The sequence below is a fragment of the Berghia stephanieae genome, chromosome 1 (genome assembly GCF_034508935.2).
Source record: "Berghia stephanieae isolate SIO BIC M18660-M18661 chromosome 1, UCSD_Bste_1.3, whole genome shotgun sequence".
Classification (NCBI taxonomy): Eukaryota; Metazoa; Mollusca; class Gastropoda; order Nudibranchia; family Aeolidiidae; genus Berghia; species Berghia stephanieae.
Window position 1 is genome coordinate 66,951,454 of NC_088360.1, and position 15,535 is coordinate 66,966,988.

Here is a 15,535-nt window from a genome sequence, read left to right on the forward strand (position 1 = left end):
GGAAATACTTTAAAATAAATCGATTGAGTGGCTTCACACAATTAGATGTTAGCATATTAATCAAATATTAGAATAGTTTTAATTAAATAAGAGACTGTGAGTGAATCAATTTTTTATCCTCCTCATAGTGTTACTCAAAGTATCATGTGTGTGTGTGTATGTGTGTGTGTGTGTGTGTGTGGTTGTGTGTGTTAGCTTTCAGTTAGCGATCGGGCCATGAAGTTGGCTTCCACGTGCCAATAATTATGCCGTGAGAAATTGTTCTGTAGTCGTGAACAAATAGTCTGCAGGGGCCGTTTTCATGAACGCGGACTAGCGCTTAGTCTCTGACTATCCCTGAGCTGACTAAGCAAGTCCGGGACTAAAATCACGGCACCTTCGGACTAAGTTTTAGTCATTTGCTGAAGCAAGAATTCATGATTTAGTCTGAGTTTAGTTACTGGGTGATGTCATAGCGTACAAGATAGCAGCATTGAGAGCGCTTCGCTTTGGAAATATAATACGTCGGTTACGAATGACAGAGGCAAAAAGTGTCCTGTTGCCATTGACACTGGCTTTTAAAAAAAACTATAAGATAAGTGCAGATCGTCGAAATTACACATTTTTGTGAGAAAAAAAGAAAAAAAATGAATCTATCGGCTGGGAGTTGAGAGTGAACAAGAGACTCCTAAAACGAAGGGTTTGCGTCAAAGAACAACAAGAAAAAAATAGAATTAGAACGTATAGTGGAGACTAAAGTTATTCTGTTGACATTGCAATTTCCTGAAATAATGTGATCAATCAGAACACCCTTTCTCTTTTGTGTATTTATTTGTTTTTTTTTTTTTTTTTTTTTTGTTTTTTTTTTTTTGTTGTTGTTATTTTTTGGTTCAATTTCTTTGAGTTTCAATCTCGGTGGTCGTTGTCTCAATGAAACTGCCATTGGCCTAAATATAGGATTGACAGTCGACGATGGATATCATTGCAGTCTATAACAGTCGACAGTCAATATCACGTGTGTTTGAAAATCTTTTGCATTGTAAGCATGAAGACGTGTGTATCTGTCCTATCTTTATGAAGTAGAGAGGTGATGTTACCCGCACAAAATAGCAGACTTAGTCACCGTCCTTACAACGCCCACTTCTTCTAGGTAAGTGACTAGAAAGCGTTCATGAAATCCGATTTTTTTAGACACTTACTCTCAACTTTAAGTTTAACATACTAGACTAGTAAATTACTAAATCTAGTCCTCGTTCATGAAAAACGGGTCCAGTAGTTTCTCACTACACAGATGAGCAGGAATGATGATGATTATGATGATTATGATGATGATGATGCTGATGATAATAACAATGATAATGATCATCATCATCATGATCACGATGGTGATGATATGATGATGAAGATAACCCTAAAGTAAAGCACAATGAAATAACCATGCAATCCGATTAATGTTAATCTTTAAATTTAATTCTAGTGCAAACAAGGCTAGAAACAATTGTGTGTAAATGGCTAAAAAAAAAAAAACCAAACCAAACGAACAACAACAAAAGACAACAACAAAAAATTAAAATAATTAAATGTGTTTTTATAAAACTGCTTAAAGCATGAGTGTATTCAAGCAATGAAAATATTGTCAACAAATCTCTTAGGCATTGGTTTATGAATTTGCAAAAGTAAAATACCATATAGTCATAATCAACCATACACCTTTTACTAACACAAAGAAGACTTTATCAATGTGCCTGGAGATCATTCTATACTTGTTTTGACGAGGGACACAGGGTCTTCTGTCGTTGTCATCCGTCGCAGTGCTAGCTTTCAAATGTTTAGACGAAGGGTTCTCAACAGATGTCATTGGTGCCACAGCAGTCCTAATGTTTGTGATCTTATTGACGGAATGTTGAAAAGTGGTCTTTGTTCGGATTGAAGCTTCTTCTCTCTGTAAATAATAGTGTAACGAAAATAATATAATTGTTGTGCTTTGCACAGTTCATTTCTTCCGCCAGCAGTTGATTAAAAAAGAGAAGAAATGATTACATTCATGGACGATTATGATGATTTTGGTGGTGGTAGCGTTGATAAAGGTGGTGATGATGGCACTCATCAATAGGCTATCGTCATCCCCATCATCATCATCATCATCATCATCATCATCATCATCATCATCATCATCATCATCATCGGATAATAATAATAATAATAATAATAATATAATAATAATAATAATAATAATAATAATAATAATAATAATAATAATAATAATAATAATATAATATTAATGATGATGATGATGATGATGATGATGATAATAATAATAATATAATAATAATAATGATGATGATGATGATGATGATAATAATAATAGTAATGATGATAATAATAATATAATAATAATAATAATAATAATAATAATAATAATATAATAATAATAATAATAATAATAACCATCCTCATCATCATCATCATCATCATCATCATCATCATCATCATCATCATCATATTATCATCACATAATAGAGGAAGAACTCCAACGTGTAGGAATGATACAATAACAACTGTCGAATAATAATAATAATAACAAAAGTAATTACTAGATTTATAAGGTTTTAATTCAACGCATATTGTTGGTCTTTCCATTACTTCTGTATATTTTGGAGAAAAAAATAGTATGATTGTTACGATAGGAAATCATTGTTATCAATATATATACCTCGTCTTTGTGGTGCAAATATACGGTTAATATAGCTGCCGCCACTGTAAGGACAGATGACAAAAGAAGCACAAATAGGTAGATGGTGAGTGCTGGAACTGTGTCAGATACCTGTGGTGTCATGGTGCTCACCATGCTTAGAAACACGGACAGGGCTAGGAGGACTGTGATGGCTGATGAGAAAGGAAAAATCATTACGCGTATTGTGTTAGTTACACGGGGCTGAAATATAAGCCCGTTGTTATTGACGGTAGACCTCAGTGGGTTTCTAGCGAAAGCTAAAAACAAACCCCAAGTTTGTAAACTTCTGATATCGTGTTTTTGAACGACTTTGGTATAACCGGCATGATTTCTTAACCAATAAAGGATTTTGAATCACATTTGGCAAATACTAACTTATGGTTTTGTTCTTGTAACATGCATACACACACACACACACACACACACACACACACACACACATATATATATATATATATATATATATATATATATATATATATATATATATATATATATATATATATATATATATATATATATACTGCATTGTGGAAATTAACATTGATCGAGACGAAACTTTTGAGCAATCAGTGGTCAAATTATGGCAACTCCGACGGCCAAAGGTTAAAGACTCGTAAATACGCCCCATCAGATATTCTAAATAACCATTTGAATCAACAGGCGAATTACAATCAATTTAAGAAAGGTTTGCAAGTTATTTGTATATCAATCTGTGAAAAATAGTTTTATAATTGTTAGAACTACCAGTAATTTTGTGTTCGATGATAAATATTTAACACTGGCTGTACGGAACAACGTTGATCCCCAACTTTAAAAAAATAATAATAGATTCTTATGTTATAAATATTAGGGGAAGTAAGTTAAAGAAATTCATTGAAGACGTAATTCGTAATCCAGTAGCAAACCGGTATGAGAAAATAATTGCAAGTCAATGAATGTATCAAAGAATGCCATTGATAAAGAGCTTACCAACACAATTTTTGATTTGGATGAACAATGTACCGTGACATTGGGTATTATTTGTTTTTGCATATCAATTAATTGAAACTCTCGAATGTATCAAAGTGGACATGTCAAACAAATATTGATAGGGAAAATAAGACTACGAATCTTGACTACAATAACACTTATTTGTGTGTTAGACATTTAATAATTTGAAACAGCGGTATGTAACGAACATTGTCAAATTAACAATGAATGTAGTTTACTTAACTTCGAAAAATGTTATCTATGCATGAAAGTTAAACAGAACATTTAACGATTTTAAAGAAAAGTCAATAGCTCTTAAATTATATGATACGATACGATACAATATATATATGAATCAAGTCACCACAAATTATCCTGTACTTCAGTCTAAGGAGCCACAAATGTTTAATCTTACTTCAAATAAACAATAATAAGCATTTGGATTGCCCGTTCGTTGTACATTTTCAAAACTTATTGACCGTCTTTTGAATACAGGGCATCAAATCGCATTGCCATATTCAAGAATAAGTCAAACACGCGTCTGGAAAAAGAACCCCAAAAATCAAACGAGGAATTTGAGGCATTTGACATGTGGGTGTATAGAAGAATGTTGAGGCTATGATGGACAGATAGGTATGTGAACGAGGAAGTGTTGGAGAAGGTGAGAAAGGGGAGAATGTTGATCGATACCATCAGAAAGAGGCAGTTACGGTTTCTGGGACATGTGTGGAGAAGAGACGGAATAAAAATGTTGGTAACATCTGAGATGATCGAGGGAAAGAGAGCTAGAGGAAGACAAAGAATGACATATCTAAATAACCTAAGAATGGCCAAATGTGATTTTAAAAGCAATACAGTATACAGATTTAATGCGCACCGCAGAGGACCGTGATTCGTGGAGACAGCTGACCGGCAACGTGCTCAAGAGCACAAGCCACGATAGATGATGATAACAAATGCTCTAGAACGCCTCAGTATAGTGTTACATGGGTTGTTTTTCCCTATTGTAGCAAAGCTGGATTTGACGAAATTACTAAATGCAATACAGAAACAATTAAGTGATTTAGTTCAAGAGAAAAGATAAGTCGTCGTTGTTGTGTCATTAGAGAATTTTGGAAGTCTTTTTAAATTGTAATATAGAAGGGAAAAGTGATTTCATCCAAGTTAGTTCATAACATTGATAATTTAGATTGTAACACTGTTTCAGCTTCTCGCCTGTTACATTTTTACCCGTGGCGACAATTACAAAATACTCATGATTAGATGCTCTACTTTTGTGCATCAGAATGCCCTCATTTTACGTAGACAGTTTGGAATGATTTAAAATTGGAAACAAAAAATTCTAATTCGTTGAACTTATTTCAAAATAAATTAGATAAATAGCAATCCTTATATTTTGAGTATGAGGACTAGTACCAATAAATTGCGGTGAGGGTTGCCTGAAACCGGAGATCGTGAAAATACGAGAATTCTTCGCTAAATACAATTTTCTGTCACCACTTCCGTCTTCCCCACACCTCCCAGTCTATCTTCCCATTCCTTTTTTCTAGTTGCTTACCTAATAGGCTTTTAGCCTACACTTATAGATCTCCGTATCCGTCCATTTAGCGTCTTCGCTCACATTTCTATTTTCCACTATCCCTTATACGGCATATCTTTAGCAACTCTTGCGCTCTTCTTTACGGTACATTCGTATGTTCCTTTCCACTAGTAAGTTCCATCCTAGTCATGCCACCCTATATAAAGCTCGAGCTAGCAGCCACTTAAACTTATTATTGTACTGCATTAGGAGACGCACGGCCCCTAAAGGATTCGTTTCACATTTCCATCCTTCTGTAAGCACTCTAAGCACATACCAGTCCTTTAGATTTCTTGCACTAGAATCTATGTGTGCCATGCAACAACTAAGCCTGACCACTGACATTAATCGCAAAAATATATCTAAACTATCACATGATATCACTGACACATCCTCCACACGCTTGAGATATAGCACTGGCCAGAATCACTCACTTTAAAAAGGCATTAGGTTATTCATACATTTATCAAATCAACAAGAACAAGCATGCTTAAATAGTGTTAAACCAGAAAATTGCATCTCCTCTTTCAATGCAGAAGCATACATCTAGACGAGAACCGACATTCAGAGTCATTACTACTACCGATGGATTCGTTTATTGAACCCTATCTGGTCCCACTGTTCTTTGTGGCTTCCGCAACCAGCCAGTTACCACCAATGGTTTGGGTGCCCAACAACAACAAGGGATTAGTCTGGAAGAGATCAATTCACCCCACCCACCAGTGAACCCACCCGCATGATGGACAAAACAGCTGTCGGAATTACCTCTCCTAGTGGGAATCATAACAGTCACCTGGTGGTTTGTGCACAACCCCCCCCCCCCAACCCCACCCCCCTCCCTTCACCCGATATCCAGTTGAGCAGTGCAAAGGAATAGATTTTAAGGAAAGGGGTCACGATCCTCTGCGAAGACGTCCGACCAGTCCCGCATTGAGTCGGATGTACGTCGCTTCAAGCGTATTGTACGGTTGAAATATCTCTTCAAAAACGATTAATGTGACCCTGACTATGAATGAGACCCTGATGATCAATTTGTTCTCACGACGTAAAAGAAACTGGACCAGTCTCTAACTATCGACATGTTCATCAAGTCATGTTGAAAGACTACAACCACACATATCAAGAGGTCCAATCTTTTCCATCTAGAATGGGCTGACGTACAATAATGTAGCTCACGTCAGGAGATCGTGGTTAAAGCGGCTGATAAAGGAGGGGCCGTAGTCGTCTCGGATACCGAGCTCTATAGAGGTGGGGGCCACAGATAATTGAGTGATCAATTTTTCGAGAAAGTGGCTTCGGACCCTAGACTTGGCAACAGCAGACAATTCAATCTTTGATATCCCAAGGAGAAATAACTAGTAGAGTAGCTGTCCTTACACACGACCCCAGCGACCCAGTCGAGGTAGATTGAATTTTGGGATGTTTTTTTTTCTTCTTGTATTTATCTTTCTTGCTTTGTCCACCATACACACTTGTTAAATCTACGTAATCCGTGACAGAAACTGTGGCCAAAATGTGTTTTTTTAAAAATCAATGTACAACAATGTACTAGGTCATATCATTATGTTTCGACTACTCACCATAACTTATTTTTTCTCCTGCATCCCCTGGAATGAAAAACACTAGATTGTTGAGCACTGATATGAAAATAACGGGAAGGATTACATTTAGGACGATGGTAGTCGATCGACGTTTCAGCTTGAAAGCAAACTGTGGACAAAAGATAAATATTATACCAGATTAATTGTAAAGTATATTTCAGTCAGTGTCTCATGGTTGTTCCAGAGTTTATTCAGGGTTAAGTGTGAGATTGACGATAATGAATGCTTTTTATCCGGAAAAGTAAACCCTGTGTCAACATTGTTGAAAACGTTTTGTTCTGCGGCCATGGCGACAATAGGAGACATTATGATTTTTTAAAAATGGTATAAGTAGAAGTTAATTGTTGATTTTTATCGGTAATGTTCTAAATGAAAAAAAAAAATAGACTTGATTGAAAGTTTGAAGAAAAAGGGGAAGAGGAATTAAAGGGAAGTTTGAGAACCACCAATGTTCTGTGTAACTTTTATGCATAGATGCAATTTATCAATTGTACAAATAGTATTTAATGTCAAGTAATTGATAATATAATACCTATTATTTATGTATTAGATATTTAATTCTCAATATTATCAATTACTTGACATTATATACTATTTGTACAATTAATAATATTGAGAATTAAATATCTAATACATAAATAATAGGTAGAGGGCCACGGGACGAAACCATCTCCCCCCTTGTACACTTTGTACACCTATTTTGTCTGTAAGAGTGACATCTCAACCACCACCAAAAAAGTTATAGCCAAAAATCGATACTCTTTTGGGAGTTATGGCCCCTGAAAGGTCACTCGGTGCAAAAAAAATCACAAGTGTCCTGTTTGTCTTTAACACTGCATATCTCAAAAAGTATAAGTACTAGACATATACAATTGGTATCAAAATAAAGCTAATTAAATGTACTTTTGAAAAATATAACAGTATGCTCAATAGCCATATTTCATAACCTTGAAAATTGATGATAAAAGCGGAAAATAGCTAATTTTGACAATTTTTTAATAGATTTTCTCAGTCCACAAGAAGGCAAAAGGGTCCAGAAGTGAGGGTTTTTTTTTTTGAAATTATGTTGACTGCAGCATTTTAGCCAACCAGTCTGAAAAATAACCCCAAAAGTATATTTTAGGTGATTTGTGCCATTTATTATTAAAATTTGGTAATTCTAGTATTCACGGATGATAGAATTCTGGCCTCGGTAACCTCCACCTATCTCTCCATGGACACTTTGTCTGCCTATATATTCTGAAAGAGCAGTATCTTGACCACCACCAAAAAAAGTTATAGCCCAATATTGATACTCTTTCAGAAGTTATGCTGATTTGAAAACAAATAGTTGCGGCCCTTAGCAAAAATAGGGGTAGGGTTGCTTTGAACAACTGTTCAATACTATTCATGTGATATGCATTATTTTTGCATCAAATGTAAGGGAAATGATTGCTGTAACTAGGTGCATTATTTAGAAAGATCAGATTAAAACAATTTTGCCATAAAAGTTCATTTTTCACCCTTTCAGAAATAAAAACGCATCTAACGAAGACTAAATAAAAATAATAGACTCTTGCGACAACTATAAACCTTTAATCTATTATGGGCTCTTTATGAGCCTTAAGTTTTTAAAACTTTAGTATTGTGAACAACACCAAAATAAAATTAGAGGCTAAAACCCATACTCATTGGGGAGTTATTGCAATTTCAGAATATATGGTTAAGTCCCTTTGATAAATTAGGGGTGAGGTTGATAAAAATAAAATGGCTGCTCTGTGAATCCCATTTATAAAAAATGCATAATTTTAGCATGAAATATAAGATAATTCATTGTTCTAATTTAGGAAATAGTTTAAAAGAATCAGATTTATACATTTTGTGATAAAAGTGCATTTTAAAAGTGAAACTGTATCAATATGGTAACAGATTTTAAGAAGATAATCGCTAAAATTCTTACACAAAGATTAAATAAGGACATTAGGTCTGCAAGATCAGGCATCTTTAAGTCTTTGAACACTAGTTTCTTTCTTCTCAATAAGGTACAGTCTATAACATTGCCTTTAGATTGTGTACTCTGTGTCCGAATCACTATCTTCTGCACTGTCAGAATCACTGATATCCTCACTGTCCGAATCACGGTCTTCTTCCCTGTCATCACCTTGTCCATCAGATAAACTGTCATTTTCTTCTTCATTATTGATATCACTAGGGACTATATCTGATAATTCATCTGGCAGGAAAGAACCACTGTGCCACTTGATATCTAGGATACCCGAACCATCACTGATCCATCCACTACTGTCAACACTTGGGAGGTTGGGTACTTGAAGTGATGCCCTTCTCCAAATGAAAGTCTGGAAGTTTGCCCTGCTTATATGGAGTACAAGAACATTCCTACATGGAGGCAGCTTAGAAAGGTCTAGACCGCTTCTACATGAAATAAGGTTTCCTTTGCTGCTGAATGTCTCGATAACTTTTTCAAATCTTACTTTGTCAACGCTTTTAGTAAAAGCTTTTCCATACAATCGGCAAACAAATGCCTCAAGTTTTAGAATGTCACCTTCTGATACATTTTGTGTCGTTCCAAAACATGAGAATAGCTTGATCAAATCTTCATCTATCAGCAGAAGTTTCAGGGCTTTGACCTTTCCTCTCCCTGCGAAAGAGCTTGTGGTATCACATCCTGTGAAAGCATGAAGACCCAATAGGGCATCTCTAAGGGGTTTGGACATAAATCTTACCATCTTGGTAATATTGATCTGGCGTCTATTGTTTCCAGTTCCAGTCTGAAAAATCAATACCTTGTCAATAGCATCACAGTGTGACAGCAGTAAGAGGAAAACATCTGTCAGGTGACTTTACAACTATTCTAGCTGTGTGAGACTGTTGGGAGGCATAAAGGCAATGGACTATAATTCTAGTGTCTGCCTCTTGTGTAGAATACAATTCTTCAACAAGACAAGTGGTAACAAACTCTCCATCAGGACTTGTAAAAAGATAGCATCTCTCCTCGTTTACAAAGAACAGTTGCTTATCTTTCAGCTTTGGAGCATACTGATCTTTTTCCCATTCTGTCTTCAGAAAATTCATTAAGGCCTTTTTGTTATTCTCACTGGATAAAAACTGTTTCCATTTACGGGGGAGTTTAATGTGTTCTCCAATCACACAATCGTTATCCTCTGAGGAACCCCTTCTTAGTCGTTCAGCATATTCTCTCTGCAAGTTCCCTATATGTGTTTGGAATCTCTGTCAAAGAGTGGAAGAGTGCATTTCCATCTACAATATATGTAGATTCATCATTTGGTATATTTTCTCTTTTGATTCAATCAAAAGTGTCATATTCAATATTTGTAGTATAATTAACTCTATTTACATTCATTTAGCATGTCCAATTTGTACATTCGAGAGTTTCAAATAATTGATATACAAAATACAATAATATCCAATTTCATGTAACAGCATTTGTCAAAATCAAATATTATGATGGTAAACTCTTTATCAATGGCATTCTTAAAATTAGGCATATTATCAACATTTTCTTGTGCAATTACACTTGAAGAAAATGTATTTAAAACATCTGCCTTTACTTTATCATTATCCGTTTTACAACCGTCTGGGGTAGTCAGTTTCCCAATACCGTTTTTAACTTTAAGTTTACAATTAATATACCTCCAAAACCCCATTACAATTCAGCAGTCACCTTCTACCCTCTTCATAGTTTCCTTTATAATAGTCATTAACTTTCTTTGCAGTCATTAAAAAAGTTTTATGGTATGTTTAGAGAGAGATATATATATATATATATATATAACTTCATGATCACTATTTCCAACCGGAGGCAAATGCTGAATAAAACCCACTCAATTTTCATAATTACAAAGAAAAAGATCCAGAATATTACTCTGGTGACAATTTTTATGACGCGTCGGATTATTGATCATTTGCACGAGTTATGCATCTCGCAATGTTTCAACAAATAGGGACTCTGGTTTATGAATAGTTCCATGAAATGTAATTTATTTAAGTTGTGATTTCTATAGAAATTACCGATTAGTAATTGGCAACGGTTTTTCTTAAACAATTAACGCTCTCTACACAATTCAATTGTACAACAAACAGCCCATATAAGAAAAGTTTTTATCAACATGATTTAATTATTGTTAGTGGATTCCCCGCGGAGAAACAAATGCTTTTTCAAAAAGCACTATTCTATTTAAAGTTTTATATGTAGGCTACTCCGGTATTGTGGAAATTAACATAGATGGAATCTTTTGAGCCATTAACGATCAAAATCGATCCGTCAATAAAAGTCTTTTGAATATAGGGCAACAAATCTTATTGCCATATTCAAGAATGGGTCCAGCAAGCGACTTATTTTTTATCATCCGTGGCCTGCGCTTGTATGCACGTTGCCTATGATATGCCTCCACGACGATCCATCCTCCCTCGTTTACTCTGAGTTTGTAGGGATATTGCTCGTTGACAGCCTCAAACTGGTCAGGAACGTCAACCTCTGACGACCACGAGCTCTTTTTCCTAAGCCATTAAGTGTTAGGCTTTCAATGTGCCCTCGTTGACACACATGGCTAAAAAAACAAACCATTTGTCTTTTTTCTGATGGTTTTCACAATCTGTATGGGTTTCCCTATTCTATGCAAACTTCTTCGTTTGTTGTTCCATCTGACACTTTGATGTTTAGCAATCTTCTGTCCAACCCCATTTCGAAAACTTCTAAGCGGTTTTGACATTCCTTGTCTAGAGTCTAGGTTACATATGAGTGGAGGAGAGAACGTAAGTTTGGACCACCTTTAGTTTCGTGTTTAATTTAATATTGGTGGCAGAGATTATTGCTCTTAGATTGTGGAAGATATTTTTAGCAATCGCAATTCTTTGTTTTATTTCTACAAAATCTTTGCCGTCGTTCGTGATGGTTGCACCGAGTTATTTGACATTTTTTAACTTGTTTGATGGTGAAAATATAGAGCCTGGTTTTGTTTGTTAATGACCATGCATTCGGTTTTCTTTACGTTCATCAAAATTCCCTTTGTTTTAATACCAACCACTAATTTGTCAAGTATGATCTGAAGGTTTTCTGGTGTGTAAGCGGCTATGTGATCTTGTGGTATGACACTCGCTTTCGGATTGGAAGGTCCTGGGTTTAAGCCTCGCATAGTTGAGTCCTTGGAAAACGCTCTTTACTCAAATTTTCTCATCGTACTCAGAGGTAAAATGAGCGTCTGGCCGTTAACAGCGTTGTCTCTGTCGGACAAATATTGCAATATCGATTACAACCGTCATGTCCCATTCTGTATGTTACGTGTTGCAGTTGGTCAGGGACCCTTTGTAAAGCGCCTTGAGCACGTTTAGTGGAGATTGCACTGTATGGTTTTGTGGTATGACACTCGCTTCCGGATCGGATCTTTACTCACATTCTCTTACCGTACTCAGGTGTAAAATGAGTGACTGACCGTTACAACGTTGTCTCTGTCCGAAAAAACTTGTAATAATATCGCCTAATTGGCGTCATGTTTCGTTCTACATGTTACGTGTTGCTGTTGGTCAGGGACCCTTTGTAAAGCGCTTTGAGCATATTGAGTGGATATTGCGCTAAATAAAAAGCTCAAGTTTTTAAACATAAAAGCGCAAATTGTTTTTAAGCTATAAGAACTGCATTGTCCGCATACCTCAGGTTCGTCAAATTCTCACCTCCCACAGAGATGCAGGGTACTTCTTCAATGACACGGAAGATTATTTCAGTGAACATGTTGAAAAAGGTTTTTGCGATAAAGCACATCTTGCCTAACTCCTTCTTTAATATTTTTTAAATCAAAGAATCTGCACCTTGTTATCTTTAAACACGGGTGTAAAAATTCAATTAAAATTAAAAATTGTGAGAGCACAAAACAACACAGATGCCAGTTGGCAGGGTAAGAAAACGATAAAATATATTACAAATAAGAAAAGAATATATTTATCAAGAGTGGCAAACGTATAAATAACAACCATTGTCTTGCAGGTATCGATATGAACAAAGTTTGGAGATCGATAAAAAAAACAAAACGCCAAGATCCTTTTCAGATTCGTTGGAAGACAGAACAAATGCTCTAGAAGGATCCATATAGGAAGTGCTACGTGGATTATTTTTTTCCTAAATGTTATCTACATTTTGAAGTTTTAAACTCAAGAATCCATTTTTAGAGCAACGAAAAAAGGAAAATACATCATAGAGCTAGATAATATTCAATAGAACCATAAATTTTCGTGTCATCTGCAAATAATTTGCAATTAGATGCAACAACATTCGGAAGATCATATATATATATATATATATATATATATATAATATATATATATATATATATATATATATATATATATATATATATATACTGCTACTACTACTACTACTACTACTACTACTACTACTACTACTACTACTACTACTACTACTACTACAACTAACTAATACTACTACTACTACTACTACTACTACTAATGCTACTACTACTACTACTACTACTACTACTACTACTACTACTACTACTACTACTACTACTACTACTACTCTATTACTACTACTATTACTACTACTACTACTACTTTTACTCCTCCTCCTCCTCCCCTTCCTACTACTACTACTACTACTACTACTACTACTACTACTACTACTGCTGCTGCTGCTGCTGCTACTACTACTACTACTACTACTACTACTACTACTACTACTTCTATTTCTACCATTACTACTACACTATCCTTTTATCTCTATGACATATACGTTAATTAAACTTTGACAAAAGATCGTTCTCGTAATGTTTCTACATGCAAGACGTCAGTATTGAAGTCATTAAAAACATTTAGGAAAGATTTAGTATTCATCAACTTAACTGAGCTGACTAAGCTGTATATGAAAACTTCAAAATGTTTGAGCATTTGGCATTTTAAAAAAAAGGATAGAAATTATTTCAGTGTTAAAAAGGAGCGAAGTTGATTCTTTGTCTATTTGTGTGTGTGTGTGTGTGTGTGTCTTTAAATATTATTCCATTATTCTTTTGGTGTCCGTCTCTCAGTTTTTTTTAAGCTGATGAAAGCTATAGATCATTTCTGTCCTGTAACATAATAAAATATGGATATGATTTTTGCCGAAACGCTATAAAAACGACCGTATGTCACCACTTCAATTGCATTATAAAACATAGCCAAGGTGCATTAATTTGACTCACCGTGGGACATGAAAAGGCTTCACCTGGTATAACAGAAATATTTTCAACCGTCACACTTGTCTCTAAAAGGTCCCAGCCTGGATTAGGGTAATAAAATGCCACATTCATTTCTTCATCAGCATCAAACAGAATAGAGGGTATAGTATAGCTCATTGGACACATCTGGAGATGAGAGGAAGAAAATGAAATACCTAAAGCTAAACCTTGCGTCATGTTGAGCAATGAAGCATGTCACAAAATCTTAAATGTTTTGAGAAATCAAAACGATCAACGTAATCCCTATATAGATAGAGAAACAAATAGATAGGTAAATAAATAAATATATAAATAAATAAATAAATGAGTATATAGCAGATAAGCAATGAGTGCCTATTATTATAGTTTTTATTTCATGAGTTATATCAAATTCGCGTTAAAAAATAAACTCGCATCAGTAGCCCACAAGGTTTAAATATAACCAGTGAAATGAAAAAAAAACTAATCAAAGACACGAATTTTATCTGCCTGAAACCATTTCACAAACATTTTGACGCTAATAAATGTAGGTAAAAAATGAAGACAAGACATTTTTATGTTATCACCGTTGTTGACATTTATTGTCGCTTTGCAGAAAAAAAAAATAGTCGTATGTTAACAAAAACGAAAAGTAAATGCAAGCTAACAAAAAACAAAAAAACAAACAAACAACAAAAACAAATGTCAACAAAGTAAAACTATGAAATTTCTAGCGGTGAGCCAGTGCGCAAAGAAGATCCCAGAATTGCGAGTTTTTGATGAGTGTAATTTAAATCGATCGATATTTGGAGGACGAGTTTTCTGGCCAAATGTTTTAAATATGCGTCTTTCTGAAGTACGACAGTTAATTGATTAATTTCTTGTGGGTAATGTCTCTTACCTGTATTTGACAAGCCTGGACGTCAAATGGAAATTTCTCCATGTTGAGAGCGCAGTAAGTACTGAAGAGGCCGCCAGGAACCCAGCCCATTGCCCCATCTTCCCCAAAAAAGGTATGACTGCAAAGAAAGCAGATATTATATCAGTCTACCATTGGCAAAAATGAAATAAAAATATTTTCACATTGAAATTTTATCAAATATAACGAAGCAACTATGGAATCACCACGCCCCCTTTCCTTCAATTTTACATGGTCTTGTTGTTTTTCTTTCAAACGAAAACTGCTGTTTCCAGATATCATAGAAAAAAAATTAGCATATATGAATTACAAATAAAACTGAACCAAGAACATTTATTTATATCATTCATGACAAAACTAAAAAAAAAAACAAAAAAAAAAAAAAAACAACTAAACCTGCAGAATACTTAAGAGTTCTTATCGATAGCAAACTTCTATGGACAGAGCAAAATAAATATATGTATACTTACAAATTCCGCCCTAGGATTTCATCAAGGGTCCAATATCAATTCCAGACAAATGTTATAAATCAATCCCAAGCCAAACCAATAC

General features: G+C 34.9%; 1 protein-coding gene across 2 annotated transcripts in view; it reads right to left on the reverse strand.

Moving 5' to 3' along the window:
• Window positions 1-1,427: 1,427 nt before the first annotated feature.
• LOC144979917 (neuronal acetylcholine receptor subunit alpha-7-like) overlaps window positions 1,428-15,535 on the reverse strand; it is a 19,252-nt gene continuing 5,144 nt past the window's right edge. For both annotated transcript variants that reach the window (XM_078927200.1, XM_078927209.1), the window contains exons 4-8: window positions 14,966-15,083; window positions 14,071-14,232; window positions 6,845-6,974; window positions 2,693-2,865; window positions 1,428-1,921 (exon numbers count right to left, since the gene is read on the reverse strand). In XM_078927200.1, the coding sequence (XP_078783326.1) occupies window positions 1,640-1,921; window positions 2,693-2,865; window positions 6,845-6,974; window positions 14,071-14,232; window positions 14,966-15,083 (865 nt within the window). In that variant the 3' untranslated portion in view covers window positions 1,428-1,639. The remainder of the gene's footprint in view (window positions 1,922-2,692; window positions 2,866-6,844; window positions 6,975-14,070; window positions 14,233-14,965; window positions 15,084-15,535) is intronic.